Consider the following 14,802-nt stretch of genomic DNA (forward strand, 5'->3'; position numbering starts at 1 on the left):
AGTTAAAAAGGTGGGTTTTCAGTTGACGCTTAACACATTGACTGCCAGAGTTTATTCATAATGTACTCACCCCTGTGCCAGCAATTTGCGTGTTTTTTATTTTTTTTGTTTTGTAATTTTTCATTCAAATACATTCTCTGATTGTGTTGTCAAGCACCTACGATTGTTCCACCAGTAGAGAGCAGCACATCCAGACATTGATCACCTCGCTCACCCCCTCCCAAACAGGCCCACGTCATATCCGGTCATTCAAAGGATGTGACGTTTTCGACAATTCCCGGCCCGCTGATCGGCCTGAAAACGACGTGATACACTACGACGATGACTGTTAGTCACCCGGACCAAAGAAAATAGAAGTTGAGCTGTCCGTTTGTCTTTAATACCGTGTGAAAAAACGTGTTTTTCCTTATTCTGGCCGAAAATCACCGGAGAAAAACAGCGTGACCCGGAAATGATTTTTTTTTTTTACATCCGGCTCCGGGTGAGTGTGACGTAAGTGGAAAACGAAAGTGTTGATGAGAAATAAACACAGCCGTGCGATCACAGATTAAACAATGAAAATTCAAAAGAACGTGTCAACTCGTTCTTAGGAATCCTGGCACTCAAGCGATGGATTTGAAAGAACGTGTGGACGCGATCTTGGCACTGTATGTGTTAAAGATGTTGACTGCGCTTGCCTCCCTGATTGATGTGTTCTACAGATTATAGCGGCATAACTGATGAATGCTAAGTACTCCAAGTACACTTCCCTATAACATGCAAATATTATTTTAAAAGCCATAAATTGTGGCAATTCACCAGCTTATCAGCAACATTAGTCAGTGGCGCCGGCACCTGTTTAATTAAAGGACACTGTGTCCCCCCACTATAGCAGATATTTAAAAAATATATATTTTTTATAAATAATAAAATCGGTCCAGTCCCCCGCACCTCGCGACCACCACGAGCGCGAGGCGAACCGAATTAACCGAAATAACCAAATTATCCCCCCCAAAAATCAACAAACCCACCAGAAATAACCCGAAAATGGTCCTTGGCGCGCGTGCATGTGTCCCTGATGTGTCCCCCCAGGTCATATTCCATTCCGGCGCCCCTGGCATTATAACAGGTTTGTGAGCAGTCAGACTTTAAAGGGCTAGTTCACCCTCAACCATACTTTTTTTCCTGTTTGAGGTGCTGCTGCTATTGAGGTTGCAGAGCAATGGTGACGGCAAAGCCATAAAGATGCATTATTGTACGTTATTATTATGTCTGTTTCATTCTTCTAGCCTTGTGTGCAACACTGTCGGGAGTGAAAAGCAATGCCAAGGCGATATGATTCTACAGCATAGACCCCGGGACCTTAATCAGAATTTAACAAAAACTCAAATCGATGCAATAATATTGTTCATTGTTATCTTCGACTTTGTGCCGTGTATATAAGCTATATTATTGATTTTAACCCTTTACGACCGGGGACGCATCTGTGTCAATTTTAGATGTCATGGCTATTCAAAAATAGCAGATATACAAGCTCATAGCGCGGCACCGAGTGCCGCGCCATGAGCTTGTAGATCTGCTATTTTTTGGAAACATCTTGAAAATGTGTGCACATCTTTGAATATATATTCATTTATGTATTCTAGATCCTAACAGTTTTTTTTTTAAATGTCCGTTGCTATATCAGTGATGCTCCAACTTTTCCATGTCAAGGACCCTCCGAAATGATATGTATTTGGCCGCGGACCCCCATCTCAAAATGTTGTTCCAGGGACCCCCCCCAGCAGAAGCACAGATTGGAGTTAAAAATGTTCGCTTTAAAACATAAACATTCAAAGATTTGCACAAATGTTCACAATTAAAAAAATTAAATAGCAGATCTACAAACTCATAGTTGAGCACCGAGTGTCGCGCTATGAGCTTGTATATCTGCTATTTTTGAATAGCCAAAGACATCTAAAAAAATGACACAGATGCGGTCCCGGTGTTAAAGGGTTAAGAGAGGGGTTGCAGAAAGACATTCTGAAAATGTATGCCTTTGGAAAACACATCACTTTTTCTGATTTCTGACAGATTATTGTATTCCCCTGTTGTAGCGCTACAGTATAATATAAGGCAGAACAACACTGATGTGACAGCTTCACTGTGTGGACGGCTCTCTCCTCTGTGTAGAGAGAGAGAGAGCAGTGAGGTAAAGTAACTAAGTACATTTGCTCAAGTACTGTACTTAAGTACGATGTTGAGGTACTTTTTTTTACTTTACTGGAGTATTTTCCAATTTTCAGTACTTTTACTTCTACTCCACTACATCTCAGAGGCAAATATTGTACTTTTACTCCACTACAATTATTTGCAATCTTTAGTTACTAGTTACTTTGTAGATTTTGATTATTATTACAAAACATACATCAACCACTTCAGCCCTATATACATTTCCGCCATTTGAAAATAGTAGATCTACAAGCTCACAATGCGTCACAATGTGACGCATTGTGAGCTTGTAGATCTGCTATTTTCAAATGATTTTTATATACATTTTGAACTTGTGAAATGGGGCATTCTGCACAATGAGTACTTTTAAGCATATTTTGATGCCAATACTTTTTTATACTTTTACAGTAAGTACATTTTGAATTTCCGGACTTTTACTTGTGACAGAGTATTCCTACATTGCAGTATTGATACTTTTACTTAAGCAAACAATTTGAGTATTTTTTCCACCACTGATAATATAGCGCGAGAGAGAGAGAGAGAGAGAGAGAGAGAGAGAGAGAGAGAGACAGAGAGACAGAGAGAGAGAGAGAGAGAGAGAGAGAGAGAGAGAGAGAGAGAGAGAGAGAGAGAGAGAGAGAGGTGAGGTTGTTGGAAAAACAAACAAAAGATCAAATTCTCTCTCCTTTTGACAAGTGTGTGGCTTCTGGCCAAACCATGTTTCTGCCTCCTGTTCTCTCCTCTGCTAAAGCACAGCGGCAACAAACTGTCACACATCTCTTACTGGACCTCAGAAGACCTTTTCAACAGTGCTGTAAAGTAACTGAGTACATTTACTCAAGTACTGTACTTTTTTACTGGAGTATTTCCAATTGTCTGACACTTTTGCGTCTTCTAAGTGGTGGAAAGTAACTAAGTGCATTTACTTAAGTACTGTACTTAAGTACAATTGTTACGGCCATTATTATATATTTGTATTTGGTTTATTTAGGTAATTATGATGCTTTGGAATATTGTGGGATTATTTGTGGCTTGTTTTATATTGTTTTTCTATGTTCCATATAAGGTCATGAGTGGTGGTGGAAGCTGTGAGTCTGAGTCTGGGTGTGGTGCTGGTATGAGTGAGTGATTGACTTCCAGCTGTCCAGATTGACAGGTCCAGCCTCTGGCCCTGTTCCCCTGCTCCCATTCGTCGTCCCTTTGTCTCCGCCCAAGCCAGGGTTGGCTGTTCTCTGAAGCTCACCTACAAAAGCTCATTCTGCCCTGACTGTCATGGGGACTGGTCGCTCTCATTTGAAAGAGCAAGCAGAGATTCAATCCCTCTGTCTCCCCGAACCCATGTAGCTTGTTTGTTTGTTTGTGCCTTTGTCCTTCAGTTACTTTGTTTGACCTTGTTTTCTGACCCGTATTATTGAGTTAGTTACTTTGTATATATTTGCCTATTTCTTTCATTATTGTATTAATCTGTTCACTTGCCTTGTAGGGGTGTTTGGTCTTCTTATTTGGTTTAACCACTTTGTTATTTGTTTCTGTTTATTCATTAGTTAGGTAAGTAAGTTTAGCAATTGTATTTTTCTTTTGTTAGGTTTAGGTCAAGGGGTAATTTTCTTTAATAGGTAGACATTTTGCCAATGTAAACCGACACCCTGAAGTTTTTGGCACTTATGAAAAAAAGACAAAAAGAGCTTGAAATCTCTGCACAAAAAAAGGAAAATAAAATCAATTCATTTTTGAAAGCGACTTTGTCCTCCATTATTATGTCACCTCCCCTACCCTAGACAGGGGGTCGTAACATAATTTGGGGGCTCGTCCGGTCCAAATTATAGCATAATATCGATCCAAATTATAACATAATTTGGGGACTCGGTATCGGTTTAAAATTTACCCCTGAAACTTCCAAATTTAGAGTATTGAGTCGGTTTAATTCTTTCGTTTTAACAGGTTGCATGGGTTTGGCTCGGTTCGTTTTGGTTCTGGTGAGTAGTCAATTAAGCTTTGTTCCATTTTTGTTTTGGTTGGCAGGTTAGGTAGAGTATTTGATTCATTGTAATGTCCGCTGTAGAAACAGATGAGGTTGCATTCACTTTCCCAACTTCTCCCACTTTAGAAAAATTGGATAAATGCACTAAAATTGAGTTAAATTTGATTGCAAAGGTCTTCAAAATTTCTGTCCCATCGGGTGCCAATAAGGCCGAACTAAGGTCTTTAGTAGAGGAAAAACTTACTGAAAAAGGGCTCATAAAGAGTGTAAGCACCGGGCTGGCGGAGAATATGGCTGGGCGTTCGGGTGAGAATGTGGAGGCGGCTGCTGACACAGACTCCCCTGCGCTCACTGAGCTTGAGGATGGAGAGGCTAAAGCCTCACCTCAGGACTCAGAAACAGACCCGCTTATAGCTCGCATCACTGCTGGGGGGGACTCACATAGTCTAGGGCTGGCCCTCCGCCTCCGAGAGGTGGAACTCGCAACAAAAACCAAGGAGGTTGAGCTGATGCAACTCCGCATCAGGGCCGCAGAGCTCGACAGGTCACCTGCCCCTCAGCTAAGCAGGACAAGTGGTTCTGGAACTTCGGGATGCCCTCCAGATTTCAACGTCAGTAAGCATATTCCTCTGGTACCACACTTTAAAGAGACAGAACTTGATTCTTACTTTGACACTTTTGAGCGCATTGCAACCACGGTGAAATGGCCTAAGAATATGTGGAGTCTATTACTGCAATGCAAATTAGTGGGAAAAGCTCGGGATGTGTGTGCAGCCTTAACTGTTGAAGAGAGCCGCAAGTATGAAGTTGTAAAAGAAACCATACTACGGGCATATGAGTTAGTGCCGGAGGCGTACCGCCAAAGGTTTAGGTCCTGTGAAAAGACTGCCAACCAAACACATGTGGAATTTGCCAGGGAGAAAAGTGTCTTGTTTGACAAATGGTGCACTGCGAACAAGGTATTGACTATTCACCAGCTTCGTGATTTGGTGTTATTAGAGGAATTTAAAATAATGAACAAAAGGTTGATTCTGTGTCCCAGGTTGCTGCGTGCACCGAGGAATTAGTTAAACGCGTGTGTGTCTGTGTATTAGGATGATCATCTGTTTCGTGTGGTGTCTTTGACTTCGGTTGTGTCTTAGTCCTTTTGTTCAGTATTTTTGCTCGCTTCTGTCGTCTGTGCTTGGGAGGGCACACATGACAGAAGAAACTTTGTGCCCCTTACCCACTCGTTTTCTCTTTGAATCCCTATTACCCACTCAGTGATCGTGTATTCGATTTTTCCCACTCGATAACTTCGTTCGTACCCCTTTTCCTCCCCTTCGTGTGTTTTTCGGATTGTGTCTTCGTTTGATTTGTAAATATGCAAAAAAAAATAACGTGAATTTGGAAAAACCCTGCCATTGGTTTTCGTTTTGTCTGGTGCACTTGCACTTTGTTCTCCAAAAAAAGCTATGGCTTAAATTTGTGTTTTTTAGAAAGAATAAAAAAGACAGCCATCTTTGGGGGAACATGCACAACAGACATTTCGTAGCAACTTCTGTGTTTGGTCATTTTGTTAAAAGTTATTGGCAGACCCCTTTTAACACTCGCATACATTTGTAGTCCTGTTTTTATTATTCCGATGGTGTTTTATGCGTTTGTGCCACTCGGGCTTTGTAATACACCCTCCACGTTACAGAAAACAGCGAGGTGTACCTCATGTGTTTTGCAGTAAATTCCAATCATTGATTTGAGCATATTCACACTTTGGAGGTTGAGGGACCTCATTTTGAAACTTAGGATGGTGAGTTCGGCTGTGCATTATGTGTCTCTCGTTTTGCCCCTTTTGGAGATAACTTTTGGGGGGGAAGTTTTCTTTAGGGAGGGGGGTGTTACGGCCAGCCGTTTTTGTATTTATTATTATATATTTGTATTTGGTTTATTTAGGTAATTATGATGCTTTGGAATATTGTGGGATTATTTGTGGCTGTTTTATATTGTTTTTCTATGTTCCATATAAGGTCATGAGTGGTGGTGGAAGCTGTGAGTCTGAGTCTGGGTGTGGTGCTGGTATGAGTGAGTGATTGACTTCCAGCTGTCCAGATTGACAGGTCCAGCCTCTGGCCCTGTTCCCCTGCTCCCATTCGTCGTCCCTTTGTCTCCGCCCAAGCCAGGGTTGGCTGTTCTCTGAAGCTCACCTACAAAAGCTCATTCTGCCCTGACTGTCATGGGGACTGGTCGCTCTCATTTGAAAGAGCAAGCAGAGATTCAATCCCTCTGTCTCCCCGAACCCATGTAGCTTGTTTGTTTGTTTGTTCCTTTGTCCTTCAGTTACTTTGTTTGACCTTGTTTTCTGACCCGTATTATTGAGTTAGTTACTTTGTATATATTTGCCTATTTCTTTCATTATTGTATTAATCTGTTCACTTGCCTTGTAGGGGTGTTTGGTCTTCTTATTTGGTTTAACCACTTTGTTATTTGTTTCTGTTTATTCATTAGTTAGGTAAGTAAGTTTAGCAATTGTATTTTTCTTTTGTTAGGTTTAGGTCAAGGGGTAATTTTCTTTAATAGGTAGACATTTTGCCAATGTAAACCGACACCCTGAAGTTTTTGGCACTTATGAAAAAAAGACAAAAAGAGCTTGAAATCTCTGCACAAAAAAAGGAAAATAAAATCAATTCATTTTTGAAAGCGACTTTGTCCTCCATTATTATGTCACCTCCCCTACCCTAGACAGGGGGTCGTAACAACAATTTTGAGGTATTTGTACTTTACTTGAGTATTTCCAATACTTTTACTTCTACTCCACTACATCTAGCACTTCAAATATAAAGTGCGTTACAAAAAAAAATATTATTATTATTATTATGATCTCAGAGGCAAATATTGTACTTTTACTCCACTGCATTTACTTGAAAACTTTAGTTACTAGTTACTTTTCAGACATAAATTATGATATAATGAAAAATACATTAACCACTTTAAACCTATTTTATACCTAGGCTATTTGAAAATAGCCTATCTACAAGCTCACAACGCGTCACATCGCGACGCGTCGTGAGCTTGTAGATCTGCTATTTTCAATTATGTAGTACTTTTACTTTTGGTACTTTAAGTACATTTTGATGCCAATACTTTGGTACTTTTACTTGTAACAGAGTACTACTGCATTGCAGTATCGGTACTTTTACTTAAGTAAAGAATTTGAGTACTTTTTTTCCACCACTGCTGGAGTATTTCCAATTGTCTGATACTTTTGCTTCTACTCCACTACATCTCAGAGGCAAATATTGTACTTTTTTTACTCAACTACAATTATTTGAAAACTTTATTCTTTGTAGAAAGGGACTGTAGGATGAGACGAAATTTGAGGTATAACTTTGAGCCAATCATTGACCTCCACTCCAATACTTATGGATAATATGCCCTCCAAGCCATCAATCACATTCACCATGCAGCGATCACAACAAAGCCTACAGGAAGCCGTCGAGAAGAATGTCAATGTGACTGAGAAAATATACAGTGGCTGCTTTCAAGTGCTGCCTATATTCATTCTGCACAAGTGTTATCTCAAAGAGGGCTTTAACATCGCTGTGCGTCTTTTTTTACTGATGAATATATGAATCAATCCAATGAATATGGAACAAATGTATACATATGAGCTTTTAAAAAAGAAAACAATTCAAGGACAAATGGCATAGATTGTGTAAATATCCCTTTAAAGAGGATATTTTCATGCTAAAAAAACAATTAAAAAAAGGACGGTCCTTCAAACTTGTTTCAAAAGGTTGTGGCCTAAAAAAAAACACTCTGATGAATATATTATTATTTTAAAAGATAACGTATTTTTCTGTCTGTCTTCTGAAGGTTTTTCAGACACAATGAGTGTCCCTGTGCTCCAGTGGAACAGGCGCTGTTGAGGGACTTTTCAGTGAGGGACATGTTTTTGGGGACACTTAAATTGTAAGCATTCCCTACAAGGTGGCTGACTGTTAGCCTGTTAAAAATGTTCGGCGCCCACCTTTTTTTCACTGACGAAAAACAAAATAAAAACTAAGCTATGAACACTACAACTAAAATATACTGACAATTTCATCAACGAATAAAAACTAGACCAAAATGTTAGCAGTGGTGGAAAAAGTACTGAAATTCTTTACTTAAGTAAAAGTACCAATACTGCAATATAAAAATACTCCGTAAGGGCGCGCTCCCACCAAGAGTTGGCTGGCCACTGTTTGCAGAATCTGCCAATGCATTGTCAATGCAAATGCGTTGATTCACGCAAGAGCAGATTTTGTCGCGCAGACCTTGCGTTTATCTGCTCTCCGCGACTAAGCATAAAACTGCTGGAGGCAGGAGCCGATTTTCTCCCTCTGTCCAATCGGGTGAGTTGAAGGCGGACCGTCCCAAGATTCAGGAAGCAACATGGTGCTCAAGGCAGCAGGCGGTGCGGGCTACGGGGACGATCTTGAATGTGAGTGACAGGTGCGTCACAGCGTTTTTTTGAATCCGCTGGCTGCAAAAAACTGTGGCCGCGTACAACCTGCGTTTAACAGCGGCCAGCCAACTCTTGGTGGGAGCGCGCCCTTACAAGTAAAAGTACAGAATTAAAAATGTACTTGAGTAAAAGTACAAAAGTATTGGCATGAAAATGAACTTAAAGTACCAAAAGTAAAAGTACTAAATATTTGAAAATAGCTGATCTACCAGCTCACAACGCGTCACCAACGTGAGCTTGTAGATCGTCTATTTTCAAATAGCCTAGCTATAAAATAGGGCTGAAGTGGTTAATGTATGTTTCATTATATCATAATTTACATCTGCAAAGTAACTAGTAACTAAAGTTTTCAAGTAAATGTAGTGGAGTAAAAGTACAATATTTGCCTCTGAGATGTAGTGGAGTAGAAGTAAAAGTATTGGAAATACTCAAGTAAAGTACAAATACCTAAACAAATTACTTAAGTACAGTACTTAAGTAAATGTACTTAGTTACTTTCCACCACTGAATGTTAGTGAGGGACTACAAGTCGATCTACAAGCTCGCAACGCGTATGCGACGCGTTGCGAGCTTGAAGATCGGCTATTGTCAGTAGCCTATCCACAGATCAGGAATTATGGCACCTTCAAGGCCTGCCAAAATTGGCCGACTAAAATCCTATAATATTTAGTCGACTAAAACTAGACTAAAAGTTAAAAACATTTCAGATGACTAAAATATTACTTCATGTAATTGTATTCAAAAGCCTATAGACCATATTGCGGCCATTTTGGCAGCCATATTGCTAAGTGCCACCCCGGTTGCCACGGCAACGGGATGGCACTTTCAATGCAACATTCCAAAATGGCCGCCGTGTGAACATGGTCTATAACTAAACGTACATAAAAGATTGCCGTCAAAATGAACACTGCGTGGCTCCGGCCCCTGAATCGCCAGCCAGGGGTCTGGCAACGATGTCGAAGGCGGGGTTTTCTCTGGGTTGAAAATCTAACCGGCCCAATCGTGGGGATGGGGGATGATCCAGCATGAACCAATCGCCAGGGAGTCCCACTTTGGCCACGCCCCCATCTCAGAAAACAGCTGCACTGAGATGACTGAGTGTCAGGCTACCTGACTGTATAGGAAAAGCGTCACTTTTGCTCCTTCATTGAACGCGGGATGAAGCCTTTGCCACAGAACCACAGCCAGCCACTTCAGCTGGTTTCAGTTTTTGCCGCGCTTAAGTTTCACTAGCACTGCTGAAATCACGTTTGAAATGCCGTCTCGCAAAAACTTCCGGAAGAGCGCCTACCCCAATGGCACCCGGAAGTCTCGTGAGACGAGATTTAAAACGTGATTTCAGTGAAAGCTACTTTGACAACACTACGACGGCTCTCGTAATAATACTGCAGTGACTTCCGTGAGGCCCTACACAACACATATACACTAGAAAAAAGGTATTTGAGCGATATAAATAAGCGGATTACACCACAATGTAACAATGGGTAATTTATTCAACCTAGCCACTCCTCTAATCACTCCCCCATTGACACATTTCAGTCAGCTGTCCACTCTATAGAAACTTGATGCAACACAATTAAAATGTTGCCCACTGTTACAACACATCATTTTCGGAAATGTGGCCATGCTTAGAAAGCAGAATAGCATAAAGACCAGTGTGGTCTATGGCTTTCACTACTAGTGATTTTTACTAATAATAAAGACACTCTGGGGCCAGTGTTGCCATTCTGTGAGAGAAACAAGCGATGAGGTCTATGAAAACAAGCCCAAAATAAACAACCAGTTTCACCACTTGAGCCCTATTAAATCAGCTATTTTCTTTTTTTTTACTTACATTTTTATCCCACAATTTTGTAACCCTATTTTTTACACCCAGTGCCAATTGTCTATGTAATCCTGGGCACTACCTTCCCTCTGCCAACCTAGGGAGGCCAGGGCCGAGCTCATGCCTCCTTCAATGCATGAGAGCCAACTGACCTTCTTGTCACCTGACAGGGGGAGTTTCCCTGGTTGGACGTAGCGCGTGGAAGGAACACGTTATTCCAACCAGTTCCCTTCCCCTCCATCAGGCGCCCTGGCTGGCCAGGGGGAGGCAGTATAGTGACCAGGATTACTGCGTGTTTTTGTGAGGGTACCTACCCTAGGAGACACGGGGAGAACATGCAAACTCCACACAGAAAGGCCCTTTCGCCAAACCCTAGGGTATGGGCACTGATGACGCGGAGGAGAGAACACACCCCCAGCGCCCACAGCGTCCCTTGTGGGAATCGAACCCAGGACCTTCTAGCTGTGAGGCGACAGCGCTACCGACTGCGCCACCGTGCCCCCTAAATCAGCTATTTTCAAAAAGAATCTTGAAAGCAAGCCCAAATAAGCAGCTACACTTTTCAGAAATAAGCCACAACAAAAGCAACCAGTAACTGAATATTTGTAAGCGACTTTACAGGTAAACAATAATCAGACCTGGCAACATTGTCTGAGGCACGGCATTTTGCTTAGATATCTATAAATGCACAGTAGGCCTATGTACAGTACACAGATAAACACATAAAAAAGAACAAAATCATGGCCAGACGTACTTCTGTATTTTAATGAGGTGAGGCTAAAACATGGTGGATGGAGAAACAACGTTCTCTCTCTGGTGGGAGGGATTATAACAAGCAGCCAAACCGTTATGTCTCCGGCAGGGAGAAAATCAAACGGCTAGTTTGAGTCCACTTCTACAGAAATACCCCAGACCACACACAAACCACTGAGTGTTCAAATATAATTACTTTTCTTTCTTTCTTTTTCTTCTTTCTTTCTTTCATCTTTCTTTCATTGAGCTTGTAGATCTGCTATTTCCAAGTCTCCATCGGGTGAGTAATCTATAGAAAATAAGTAATTATTTACCATCCCTTTAAGGCTAAAGTATCCCTTTAAAGCTAAAAGGATGACACAAAAAAAAGTCCTAGGGACTGTGTTTCCATTGTGGTCCTATGTATGCAATTCATCTTTCTTCCCTTCTTTCTTTCTTTCTTTCTTTCTTTCTTTGCACACACTCTATTATAAAACAGAATATCACGATTCATTTCACCATTTCACCAATTCATATCGATAATTAACCTGTCTTGTGCTGCATCGTTACATCCCTAATACCTCTGGTATGATAATATCTGAAGCTATAACTCACTATACCGTCTTTATGAGGCATGGAATGAATGTCACATTAACCCATTCATACCGGGAACACATCTCTGTCATTTTTAGATTTATTTGGGCTATTCAAAAATAGCAGATCTACAAGCTCATAGCGCGGCACCGAGTGCCGCGCTATGAGCTTGTAGATCTGCTATTTTTTTGGGGGAAATCGTGGGTCTTTGAATATATAGTACTAAGCGATCATTTTTAACTCAAATATTTGCTTCTGGGGGGATTCTACAAATATCTTCTAAATGCTAACTAATGTTGCTATAATATCAGTGGTTCTCAAAAATGTTATGTATTTGGCCGTGGACCCCCCCATCTCAAAATATGTTTGTTCCAGGGACCCCCCGGAACTTGTAAAAGAGTTAAACAATGTTCGTTTTAAGAAATATTATATTCAAAATAATATTTGCACACATTTTCACGATTTTTCCCAAAAAATAGCAGATCTACAAGCTCATAGCGCGGCACTCGGTGCCGCGCTATGAGCTTGTAGATCTGCTATTTTCAGAATAGCCCAAATAAATCTTAAAAAACGACACACAGATGCGTTCCCGGTCTTTAAGGTTTAAAGTATAGCCTACCTTCAGCAGAATGATGACGCCCTCCTGCGTCTCCTCGTCCGTGGTGATGTTGAACAGGCCGCTGCCCTCCGTGTCGGCGATGCGGTAGTCCATCTCCGCGTTCGACCCGATGTCGGCGTCCGCCGCCTTGATCCGGGCGACCACCGACCGCACCGGCAGCGACTCCAGCACAGTGTACTGGTAGTTCTCTGTGGGGGAAAGGGACAATGGAGCAGTGGTGTTAAAGTAACTAAGTACATTTACTCAAGTACTGTATACTTGTAAGTACAATTTTGAGGTATTTTTTACTTTGCTGGAGTACTTCCAATTTTCTGTACTTTTACTTCTACTCCACTACATCTCAGAGGCAAATATTGTACTTTTACTCCACTACAATTATTTTGTTACTAGTTACTTTTTAGATTTGGATTATCATTACAAAACATATATTAACCACTTCAGCCCTATAGTACATTTCGGGCATTTGAAAATAGCCGATCTACAAGCTCAAAATGCGTCGCGATGCGACACATTGTGAGCTTGTAGATCGGCTATTTTGGGGGGTTATTTTATAAAGATTTGTATAAATGTTTTACACTTGAAAACTTGTGAAATGGGACATTCTGCATAATGAGTAATTTCTGCTTTTGGTACTTTAAGTACATTTTGATACCAATACTTTTGTACTTATAAGTCAATTTTGAACTCCGGTCTTACAGAGTATTTCTACATTGCATTATTGATACTTTTACTTAAGTGAAAAATGCGAGTACTTTCTCCACCACTGGTAATATGAAGCTCTTTGCAGACGTATTAGAAGAAGGTATCGTCTTTTTGCCCCCAAAGTGAATAATACTCCACAGTCTCAGAGCCCTGGGTTTGTGGGAGAGATTCTATTACACACAGACTATCTCCATTGTGTTCCCAGAGCTTTTGTCTGAAACATTGGATTTAACCCACTAAGACCTGGAACGCATCTGTGTCATTTTCGATTTTTAACACTTTAACCGTTATCTTATACTTCGGGCTATTCAAAAATAGCAGATCTACAAGCTCACAGAGTGCCGCGCTATGAGCTTGTAGGTCTGCTATTTTTGAAAAATCATGAAAATGTGTGAAAATCTTTGAAGTTATATATTTTTTTCAAGCGAATATTTGTAACTCAAATCTTCTACAAATTTCTTCTAAATCCAAACAGTTTGTTTTTTTAAACTTATGTTGCTATAATATCAGTGGTTTTCAAACTTTGTTCATGTCAAGGACCCCCAAAATTATGTATTTGGCCGCGGACCCCCATCTCAAAATATGTTGTTCCAGGGACCCCCCAGAAGCAAAGATTTGAGTTATAAACGTTCGCTTTAAAAATAATATATTTTCAAAGATTTGCACACATTTTCACGATTTTTCAAAAGGCGCTGCACTCGGTGCCGCGCTATGAGCTTGTAGATCTGCTATTTTTGAACAGCCCAAAGACATCTAAAAATTGTCACGCAGATGTGTTCCCGGTCTTAATGGGTTAAAGCACTTCTCTACTCAGAAGAAGAATAAAGAAAAGGAAGGAGGAATGATATTCCATAATCATAATCTCCCCGATCACCCATAGCCGGAGCTCATTACCAGGCTGGGGTCCATGTTCCTCCAGCCCCGCCATGCCTCCCCCAGCCACCGTCTAAATGCTAATCTCTTCTGTGTGACATTGTTTGCTGCCGTGTAATCTTTGTAATGGCTTTTTAATTTGCCGTGGAATAGCGGCTCTTTAAAAAGACCCCCAAAAAAAATTGCTTTTCCAACCTCCCACCCACTGCCCCCCCCCCCCTTATCCCTCCCCCCTCGCACTCCACTATACCAGTGTTGCCAGATTTCGCGAGAGAAACAAGCAACCATGGAGTCTATGAAAACAAGCCCAAAAGAAGCGACTATAGGCCACATGAGCACGTTAAACCTATACATGCATCGGCTAATTGAGAACAGCCGATCTACAAGCTCACAATGAGTTGCACGCCAGCTTGTAGATCTGCTATTTTCAAACAAATCTTTAAAAAAATAAGTTGCCTTCACATCTAGCACCTTGACCAAATGGATGGCGTCCTCCAGACAGGATGTAATATATCAACATCCCAGCCACCTTTAAGAATGAGCATGTAAATGAGTAAGAACATGTTCATGTCGTTGTCATTCGATAAATTATTCTCACCAGTGGTGTAAAGTAACCAAGTACATTTACTCAAGTACTGTACTTATGTTTAGGTACTTTTACTTTACTGGAGTATTTCCAATTGTCTATACTTTTACTTCTACTCCACTACATCTCAAAGGGAAATATTGTACTTTTACTCCACTACAATTTATGAAAACTTTAGTTACTTTGCAGATATAAAAGATTACATTATAAAACATACATT

General features: G+C 40.8%; 2 protein-coding genes across 2 annotated transcripts in view; both read right to left on the reverse strand.

Annotated features, from left to right (window-relative positions):
• The window catches only part of LOC308077428 (inositol monophosphatase 1-like), a 647,768-nt gene that overhangs the window by 224,877 nt on the left and 408,089 nt on the right, over positions 1-14,802 (reverse strand). The gene's annotated exons all lie outside the window — the stretch shown is intronic.
• Positions 1-14,802, reverse strand: part of LOC308077576 (cadherin-7-like) — a gene marked incomplete at both ends in the record, with an annotated part of 305,706 nt that overhangs the window by 92,271 nt on the left and 198,633 nt on the right. Inside the window, one exon of the mRNA XM_080418321.1 lies at positions 12,422-12,609. Within this exon, the coding sequence (XP_080274447.1) occupies positions 12,422-12,609 (188 nt within the window). The remainder of the gene's footprint in view (positions 1-12,421; positions 12,610-14,802) is intronic.

Source organism: Gymnoscopelus braueri (assembly GCF_963280865.1).
Source record: "Gymnoscopelus braueri genome assembly, chromosome: 21".
Lineage (NCBI taxonomy): Eukaryota > Metazoa > Chordata > Actinopteri > Myctophiformes > Myctophidae > Gymnoscopelus > Gymnoscopelus braueri.